The following is an 11,021-nucleotide window of genomic DNA, read 5'->3' on the forward strand; positions in this document are numbered from 1 at the left end:
GCAATGCAAATGCATTCAGGGTTTTAATGTTTAAGACATATTAAAATTAATTTATTGTTGATCAAATTTGGGTTTTTTCAGAGTTTGTAGACACATTTTCTCAGAAGCATTGTGAATTCTAAAACCTTAAAATAAATCAGAAAATATTCCATTTACATAAATTTCTTGGATATGTTTCTGAGTATTCACAAATTAGCTTTCCTTTGTGTTTCAGTTGTGCGTTGGTTTGTAAAATTCATTCTGCAAAATGAGCCCCCTCAAAGCATTTTATCCAAAAGTTAGTGTTTCATAATTTTCTGTTAAAACTGTTTAACTGAAAACAAACATTCAGTATATTATAGTTTTTATCTAAAACGTATGGCATCACAAATAATTTGGTTTGCAAACTTCTAATTGAAACCTTTTAAATGTGTATTTTTATTGCTTTAACAACATTTTTATATTTAAAGTTCTGCAGACCTTTCATAAATCATATGAGGAGTCCTCATGTTTTGCTGCTTCAAGTACATTGTTCAATTTGCTGTCAGAGTCATCTTTGCTGCAATAATTCTCACTGAACAACATCAACAAAAATGAGCAAAACAAAACCAGAGAAAAAAAGAACTAACTCAATGAAAAATGTTGCCAGCAAGGATTTCCACTCCTTTGCTAATCTTAGAGCTGACTCCACCCTTCCTGTCTGGGAGCCCTCAGTCACACCTCCACCTCCACCACTTTACGTCTGCACACTTTTATGCAGCTGACTGAGCGGGGATCTTTGACTGGGATTTTGGAAACAAAAAAAAAAACAAAAAACTGAACATTACGTGATTAAAGACTTTTCCTGTTTTTTTTTTTTAAGAACTCAACGGACTAAAGGCATTTTTGGGTTCCTGCTGCATGAACCATGACTGTGCTCATGTGTTCACTGGTTAGACTGGCTGTGTGAAAACTCYTCACAAGTGCAGATTCAGACCTGAGTGAAAAACAGCTGGTAAGTTTACCAGTAATACTTTAATAACTGGCATTTAAGATAAAGTGTTATGTGATTCCATTTTGGATCTTATTTTCACAAATCGATCCTCCATATATGGCATATCTGGAGTTATAAATGCTTCAATCTCAGATCATTTACTTATTTATGTCATTAGAAAAAAACTTAAGAAACCTACAGGTCATTTGCATAATTTCATTAAAAGGATTCCAAAATCAAAGTTACCCATGTTTCATGCTGAGATTGAGAATACTAACCGGAATGAGGGTATTTCTCTGTCAAATCCAAATCGCATTTTGTGAATTTTTTTATAAGTTGGAGACAATCAAGGAAAAATATATTTCAGCTTGTAAAGTTCCAGTCCTGAAAAATAAAATCCCATGGTTGAATGCCTCTATAATACATCTCCTAAAGTTGAAAGCTTCTTCAATGAAAACTTATAGAAAATCAAAAACTTCTGAAAATCGGTCTCGTTTAAACAGTTACCGAAATAAATGTGTTGCTGAATTACSCAAAGCCAAACAACAATATTTTAAAAATCAAATTATTTCCGCCAATAAGAGTCCAAAAATATTATGGGAAACGATTAAGTCAGTGACAGGTGAAAGTAACAATAAAACATTTAATAACAATTCACAAATCTCTGTAAATGGACTTCTTGTTTCTGATCATGAAAAAAATTGCTAACTTATTTTATGAATATTTTATTTCTTCAGTAAGGACATCATTACCGGGACAARCTAATAGTTTAAAGTTATTTAAATATCYTGACACTTCAAAGCAATTTWCATTTTCTGAAATTTCACAGAGTGATGTTTTGAATACACTCCAATCTCTAAATGGCTCRCATGCATTTGACAAATATAAGATAAATATGGATTTCTTGAAAATGCATGCCAACATTTTTTTTACCATTGTTCCATCGTTTGCTTAATTTATGTATTGTGCAGTCTATTTTCCCTGATGCCTGGAAGTTTGCTCAGATTATTCCCATTTTTAAATCTGGTGATCCAACAGAAGTTTCAAACTATCGGCCAATTTCTGTTCTTCCTATTTTTCTAAGTTACTTGAAAAAACATAATTTAATCAACTACTTCAGCATCTAGAAGCTAATAATATGCTAACCAATAGCCAACATGGTTTTTGCACGTCAAGGTCAACCATGTCTGCATTAATTTTATTCACTGAACAAATACGTGCTGCTTTGAACACAGGCCAAGTAACTGGTGCTGTACATATTGATTTTCGTAAAGCGTTTGACACAGTTGATCATTATACTCTCTTACACAAGTTGATTTCTTTTCAACTTTCATCATCTGCAATACAAATGTTTTCCTCTTATTTGACTGATAGGTGTCAGGTTGTGAAACATGGAAGCTCTGTGTCCGGGTCTTTGCCCTGTTTTGTGGGAGTTCCGCAGGGTAGCATACTGGGCCCATTGCTTTTCCTATTATACATAAATGACCTTCCAAAAATATTGAAGTATTCAAATATTTTAATGTAAGCTGATGATGCTGTTCTTTTTTGTCTGATTTCAATATTGAATCCATTAATAGTCAGTTACAAGCAGATCTTCAGACATTTCATGGTTGGCTTCAAGATAATCTTTTGTCAATTAATGTTAAAAAAAACTGTGTGCATGTATTTTACCTCACCCAGGAGACATTTCAATATAACAAATCAACTCACTTTTTTAAACAAACCCCTTGATATTGTCATTACCTACAAATATCTTGGAATTACTTTGGATTCTCATTTGACTTATCATGATCATGTACAAGTCTTAACCACTAAGTTGAAACAGAAATCATACGTTTATTCAAAAATTAGATCCAATCTGACATCTTCTGTTTCAAATATCTCTTCATGCCATTATACTCTCAACCATGCCGTACTGTTTACCTGTTTGGTCTCTCACAACAAATGATATCTTACAACCCATAGTTAGGCTCTACAACAGGGCCTACAAAATTCATAAAAACCTTCCTGGTTGGACTCATCACTGTACAGTTCTTTCATTGTCTGATGCCTTGACTTTTCAGAATTATGTTTTGTATAGTGGTATTAATTTATATTTTCAGATCTTCCAAGGTGCCAATTATGGAACTCTCTGTGCATTGCTGCCCAAATCAAATTCTGGAAGTGGTCATTCAACTAGATCTGTTACAAAAGGACAACTGATATTACCAACTTTTAAAAACGGTTACGGCCAGAGGTCTTTCTTCTATGTTTACACTAAAGCATGGAATGACATTCCTCAAAACATAAAGTCCATTTCAAAACTACAGCCCTTTAAGAATAATCTTGTCTTCCATCTGCTGGACACTTTTTGTTGTGCTCATATTTAGACGTCCTATTTTGCAAATGCTGCCTTTTTGTATGCTTGTTTGTCTTTGTGTCTATGGTGAAATAATAATGATGTGATTTTGATGCTGTATTTCTGAGTGTTTTATGTGCTGCWGAACAGGAACCTGCTGTAAAAATGCAAATTATGCAGAGTCAGGCTTGATTTTTAAAAATCTTTTCCTGTTAAATAAGTAAATCAAATCAAATCAAATGCAAGCTGATATCTGTTGACAGTCTTTTTGTGTCCCTTTCTACATGCATTGTAGTTTGTGTTGCACAAGGAAGTTTGTCTTAAACAAAGAAGATGCATTCTTATCTTCTGGCCTTTGACCCTGCAAAATCAATCTCACAGCTAAATGTCTTGTTTGGTATATTTGTGTGATTTTTAATGAACATTGCATGCATTCCTGCAATCTAAAGATTTTTAAGGGACACAGAATTTATATTTGATACCGCACAGCTGTTTAAAACAACATGCATTAGCAATTGTGGCATCTGATGGTGTTTAAGTTTTTTATATATATAACTATATACCACCTATACAAATTATAGTAAAGTGTTTTTATTAATAATGTTTGAAAGTTAAATTAATGATCAAATATTCAGGCAGGTGATGGTGATACCTTGACTTTTCTTGGGAAGCCCCTTTTCTGTTGCATAACTCAATCACTTGTGCCAGGGCATAAGGGCTAATTCTAGGCTTGCTAATTAGCTTAAGTCTCATTATTTCCAGAGCACCGTGTATCAGACAGGCTTGATTGGCTTGGCATTTGTCCGCGTCTTCTATTCCTCTTTTTAAATGTTTAGTAAAAAATGTGTTGCAAATACTGGATCTTCAGACATTTGATTGAATGTGTGATGATGAGTTCTTTATCTTTCAACAACCAAAATAAGTTCATTCAAACTTAATTCCACCTGTCTGCCCCCTCAATTTACTTCAATTTGTTATCAGCATAAAATATTTCTTCAGCAGGGATTTTTTTTCTTCTAAATTTACAAAAAATAAATCAAGCAATTTTTGCCAGTGACTTTGATGATCCAGGAGGCATCAAGGTCAAGACTGTCCAGGTGACCAGAGGCATCCATGGTTATATAACTGTACGTCTGTGTTCTGCAGGAGATTTAAAGGCCACTGAGGGGAGCGTTGATCTTTAGTCAAAGAGGCTTTAATTTAATTCACAACAAACATGTACTGTACATGTTGCTTTAGAGAAACGATGAGGCCTTGGATTTAAAAAAGAGAGAAGAAAATGCATAGTTGGATGAATCAAAGTCAACATTCAGAATCTCTAACGCATTTATCAAACTCTGGGGATACCCTCACACCTTCACACTGTCTGCAATTAACTCTTCATTCATCTGTGATAAAAAAATGTGCTCTCCATTTTGATTTGTATGGAAAAAAATCAATGTAACTCAAATTATCATGCATAATCTACTGGAAGCCGTAGCTGACAAATACATAAGAAGACATCAGTGCAAGTTTAAATTATGCTAATTTATATTAGTAATGTAAAAAAAACAATGTAAAATGTCTTCAATATCTGCTGCCTTTCATAGCAAAATATTAAAGTCATGTGACCTCCTTTAGGAGTATGTATTGTTAATGACTCTCAGCTACCACAACAAATTGAATTTGAATATCTGTATTAATGACTGAGTTATAATTATTTTATTTGTTTGCTAACATTGGTTAGCTGCGGTGGACATTTTAAACTAAAGGCAACTTAAGGCAGCACGATGGCTCAGTGGTTAGCACCGACGCCTCACAGCAAGAAGGTCCTGGGTTTGATCCCCGGTTTGGACCTGGGGTCTTTCTGTGTGGAGTTTGCATATTCTCCTCGTGCTTATGTGGACTTTCTCTGGGTACTCTGGTTTCCCCCACCCCCAAAATATGTACAATAGGTTGCTTCCAGGCCGCCCTTGAAAAAGAGATCTGAGATCTCAATGGGACTTGCCTGGTAAAATAACGGTAAATAAAATAAACTGGGATGACTCCAAGCATTCTGGTTGCTTCTAAGGTTGTGTTTGCACTGCAGGCAAAAGTGTCCCGAATTATATGTCACCCAAATCTTACATATCTAGTGACTTCAGTCATGTTTCAGTTCATCTGGATTTTATGTCACTGATATAGGGATATGTGGATAAATCCAAATATTGATATTACTGAACCAACATTTGCACCGGATCATATCGATAGTAGCAGATGGGGTCCAAATTTTGGTTTGTTTCTTTCTTCATCTTTCAGTATGTTGCTCCAGTAGTGCAGTTTTGAGCTGTAGTGGCAAGATTAAATGTAAACTTCGGATGAAACAAGCATGGCAGATTGCACAATGACTTTAGAATTGATTTACAGATACCGATATTTACTCCTGTAACAGTGTCCTGTGTGGAATATTGTGTCTTCATGTGGGTCATGCAAATCACAGCAATGTCACCACAACAAAGTGGTTGCACCAATTTAGAGTTGGGATACAATAATGTTCAATCCTGTGCTATGCTGTTCTGTGGTGAACATAGAGTACATGGGACACAGATATTTTGTATTGAGATAAGTCAAAGAAGGACAAAATGTTAAAGATGAAAAGGCAGGAGTTCCGTGTTGACCATTCAAGAGCTTTGTGGACAAAAACAATCTCAGAGACTTTGCCATGTCTAGAAATCTCAGACCTACAAAATACTAAACAAAACTTAGGATAAAGTCAAGATTAAGACCACACATGTTTTAAAAATGTTTAGGAAGATATTGTCTTGGGAGATATCTGGGATGACTTTGTGTGATTTAACAAGGAACAGAACAGGTGTTGTAATTAAGAACATGATAAAGGAAGCAGAGTGCAACTAGTAAATCTGACAGATACAAGAAATAAAAGTATAACACAACAAGCAGATACAAACTAAACCTGAATCAACACCATCTGACCATAACAGAAATGTTTTATATTATTACTGCAATCAAAACTACCAGCACTTTTTTTCTTTCTTTCAGTGCCAACAAAATGCAGAAGCAAGTGGAGGTCAGGATGAGCGAGGGCCACATAGACCCCATCATGGAGACTCCTGAGAATCCATGTAGCACTTTCTGTGAAAAGATAATGAAGAACATGGTTCTCACTCTTACAATCCTTGGTAAGTTTAGAGTCCATGCACACGCACACATTTCCCTTATCCTCAATTCTCATATTACCTGTTCAGGGACTCGTAGGCTTAAAGGCAAATCCAAAACCAGAGACTGCTTTGTTATGAAGTGGGTCACCAGAAAAAAAATGTGGGCAAGAACAGGTGCGTGGATGAAACATCCCAAAGACTGAGAGCTCCCAGCAGGCTTTGGTGTGAGGAAGGAACAATGGATGCACACAGAAAGCAGGTTGTTTTTAGAATAATAAATGAACGTTCAGAGAGATGGGAGGTTTTAAGGGATACAGGATGGATACTCTGCATGTCTGTGGTGACCCAGACAAAATGGAGAAAGAAATGCTCACATATCAAGATAGTTTCTAATCATGTTAGAGTGAAACACATTGCATCGTGACCCTGACAAGGAAAACTTTTACTTACACTGGTTGGAGTTCTAACTGGGCCCAAACTGCTGAACCACCACAAAATGGTGATGGGACTCCATGACAATGATCTGTGGCATAAAATTAAAGCCATGAATAGTGCAAGACCTCTTTCCAATGGTTTGAGCTGTGTCTTTTTGGGGATTGAGCAATGGGCCAATTTTGAGCCCTGCCCATCCTCATATACAGTATGCTCCTTATCTACCTCCCCTTACCATAACCATGGTGATGTGTAAAGAGAGGCTAGAAAAGCCTCTATCTTGATACAAAAAGTTTGATTTTCTATTGGAAGACCTTTCAAATCTGCTGTGTTTTTCCCAAACGAAACCCAGAATGAGTTGACATTTTTGAATCTTTGATATATATTTTTAAATTACTTATCAAAACTAGTCACATCAAGTGTCAGTACAGGAATATCGGCTGCACACCATTCACAGCCAGGGTGACAAAGTGACCAACCAAAGTAGACTGGGTTTGCTCTCCATCTTAAGATGAATGCAAGCTAAACCATTTGACAATCAAGAGCTAAAGTGATTAATAAAATCAGTGAAAAAATTGAATATTATCAAATCTGGGCTCCATGTAAAAAATACAGTGGTTTGCAAAAGTATTCATACCCCTTGAACTTTTCCATATTTTGTCACATTACAACCACAAACATAAATATATTTCACTGGAATTTAATGTGAAAGACCAACACAAAGTGGTATACAATTGTGAAGTGGAAGCAAAATTTTACATGAATCAAAACATTTTTTACAAATAAAAAACTGAAAAGTGCGACGTGCAAAAGTATTCAGCCCCCTTTTCCCTGAGTGCAACCAATTGCATTCAGAAGTTGCCTGATGACTGCTAATGACTCAAAAGGGTCCACCTGTGTGTAATCTAATCTCAGTACAAATACAGCTGCTCCGTGACGGCCTCAGATGTTGGTTAAGAGAATATTGGGAGCAAACAGCATCATGAAGTCCAAAGAACACACCAGACAGGTTAGGAATATGGTTTTGGAGAAGTTTAAAGCAGGCTTAGGTWATAAAAAGATTTCCCAAGCTTTGAACATCTCACGGAGCACTGTTCAATCCATCATCCGGAAATGGAAAGAGTATGGCACCACAGTAAACCTGCCAAGACAAGGCCGTCCACCTAAACTTACAGGCCGAACAAGGAGATCACTGATCAGAGAGGCAGCCAAGAGGCCCATGGTGACTCTGGATGAAATGCAGAGAGCCACAGCTCAGGTGGGGGAAACTGTCCACAGGACAACAATTAGTCGTGCACTACACAAATGTGGTCTTTATGGAAGAGTGGCAAGGAGAAAGCCATTGTTAAAAGAAAACCATAAGAAGTCCYGTTTGCAGTTTGCCAGAAGCCATGTTGAGGACACAGCAAACATGTGGAAGAAGGTGCTTTGGTCAGACGAGACCAAAATTGAACTTTTTGGCCACAATGCAAAACGCTATGTGTGGCGGAGAAAGAACACTGCACATCACTCTGAAAACACCATCCCCACTGTCAAATATGGTGGTGGCAGCATCATGCTCTGGGGGCGGAGGTTCACCTTCCAGCAGGACAACGACCCTAAACATAAAGCCAAAGCTACAATGGAGTGGTTTAAAAAAAAGAATATTCATGTGTTAGAATGGCCCAGTCAAAGTCCAGACCTAAACCCAATTAAGAATTTGTGGCAAGATCTCAAAACTGCTGTTCACAAACGCTCTCCATCCAATCTGACTGAGCTTGAGCTGTTTTGCAAGGAGGAATGGGCAAGAATTGCAGTCACTAGATGTGCAAAGCTGGTGGAGACATACCCTAAAAGACTTGCAGCTGTAATTGCAGCAAAAGGTGGCTCCACAAAGTATTGACTCAGGGGGGCTGAATAATTTTGCACATCGCACTTTTCAGTTTTTTATTTGTAAAAAATGTTTTGATTCATGTAAAATTTTGCTTCCACTTCACAATTGTATACCACTTTGTGTTGGTCTTTCACATTAAATTCCAGTGAAATATATTTATGTTTGTGGTTGTAATGTGACAAAATATGGAAAAGTTCAAGGGGTATGAATACTTTTGCAAACCACTGTAGAAAAGGGTAATTTCTGGTTTTTCACACATTTAAATTGTCAGCTGTTAAATTACAATAGTAGCTTGGTGGTTAATATTAACTTGATAGGTTGTTCCTAATTAAATTTTAATTTAAGGTGGTACCTTCTCCCAACTGCAAATGTTTAGCTCTCCATGTAAGAAGAAGCTCATAACTTTTCCTGGCTAACTCATGTCAAATATGATCAGGTTTAATTAAAGTGTTAATATATACAAATTTATTGTGCTCAGGTTACATTATATTACAATAGCTAATGGGTTTAGCTGTTAGATTGCATGCTTATTTAGACATGCAATATTTCTTTATCTATTTTGCTTTTTAGGAATCTTCACATTCCAGCAAAGGTTTAATGTCTCTTTATCTTATCACAGTAATCGATAGTGTGCATTCTTCAGAGACTCTGAAAAACTGATGTGAAGCTGTGACCTTTTATGATGTAATTATATATACATTATGCATCTTTTAAAAGTAAATACATTCCTTTGCAACAACAACAAAAAAAGGTTGAATAAAACATCCTATCAAATATTACAATGTTCATCTAGCGTTTTAAACCCATGGGCGATATCAGGTGAGAGAGCCATGTGTCTGTTATCGTGCCCTGCATGTGCAATCGGTGGAGAACTAATGGCTGCACCTGGCGTCCAAAATGAGAGCAGCTGCATGTCTTTGGGCGGTGAGAGGAACTTGGAACATCAGAGGAAAATTCACCCACACATTGTGTAAACACGCGAGCTCAACCGAAAGCAACTTCATTTTGGACAATTTTGTCTTAAGCACAGTGATGTGCTTTTACAAAATACCATAAGAAATATGGTTATTTCTATTAAAACTGCACTTGAACACACTGAAATTCCAAATATCTTAAATATTTGACATAATTAGAACAAAATATGGTTAATGTTATTTATGCTGTTGCACATTATTGTTATTATTTTCCTAGAAACATAAGGATTGGATAAATAAAATATTAAAAACAACTTAATTAACCTACTTTTTCGATGTGATTCATTGAGTAGCTAAATGTGTGGGGCTTTATTCATCACAAAAATAAAGCTGTTTTTGTAGATAGCTAAGCTCAGTGGCTCTCAGGTGGGATGTAATGTGAAACAACATTCAAAGGAGCATGACATGGTATTCCACTTGACACATTTCTTTAGAATACAAGTACATAAAATGTTTTATTTCATGGCTCAGAGTCACCTGGCGTTGTGTTTATTATGTGCTTTCTCAATTTGACAGGTGTGTTTCTTGGTTCCATCGCCGGCATGCTTCTGCGGCACATATCACCGCTCCCTCCTGACGTTATAATGATCATCGCCTTCCCCGGGGAGATCTTAATGAGGATGCTGAAAATGCTTATTTTGCCTCTTGTTGTTTCCAGTCTGGTCACAGGTGGGTGAGACGCAGTATCTGTGCCASATTCAGTGTTCTGCTGAATTTGCTRACAACTGGCCTGAAATGAGGTCGCACAGTACATGTTGTTACCTGGGACTTGAGTTGCAGCCGCACAAATAAGAGAGTGGGTGTGTTTTCATTTTTAGCAAACTGAAAACTACTTCAAAAAATGTATTTGGTGTGTGGTTGCACACTTTTCTTTTTTGCACAGATGTTACTGTTTTTYCCCGCAGTGAATTTTTATTTTTTACCTTTTAAAACAAAGTCAGAGTGCTGAAATAGGCTGGTTTAAAATTCTGCAGATAGTTAATTTTCATATTGTGCTGCCAACATGAGTGCTAACCTGAGATTATTTTATCTTAATAATACATGAATATCACTAATATAAACCCCATTTATAGAAAATATGAAATTCTTAATTCTCTACTAAATTACATTATTGTTGCTAATGCATTTTTTTTTCAAAACTGTATGTGGTCATAACTTCACTTTACATAACTTGTAAAATAACATTACTTTATATTTAACGGGTTGCAAAATATTCACCCCTCACTGATAATCTAATAATGTTGTTACCCTACAACCTAGAATTTTGTTTGATTTTCAGTTTAATTGCAATAAATTATTTTAGAAAATACTTCTG

The 11,021-nt window shown here is 36.2% G+C and overlaps 1 protein-coding gene across 1 annotated transcript in view; it reads left to right on the forward strand.

The window, feature by feature from the left end:
- Positions 1-791: 791 nt before the first annotated feature.
- LOC106519102 (excitatory amino acid transporter 2) overlaps positions 792-11,021 on the forward strand; it is a gene marked incomplete in the record, with an annotated part of 20,563 nt that continues 10,333 nt past the window's right edge. Inside the window, 2 exon segments of the mRNA XM_014010634.1 lie at positions 792-973; positions 6,309-6,448. Of these exon segments, the coding sequence (XP_013866088.1) occupies positions 6,319-6,448 (130 nt within the window).

Source organism: Austrofundulus limnaeus, unplaced genomic scaffold (assembly GCF_001266775.1).
Source record: "Austrofundulus limnaeus strain Quisiro unplaced genomic scaffold, Austrofundulus_limnaeus-1.0 Scaffold71, whole genome shotgun sequence".
Lineage (NCBI taxonomy): Eukaryota > Metazoa > Chordata > Actinopteri > Cyprinodontiformes > Rivulidae > Austrofundulus > Austrofundulus limnaeus.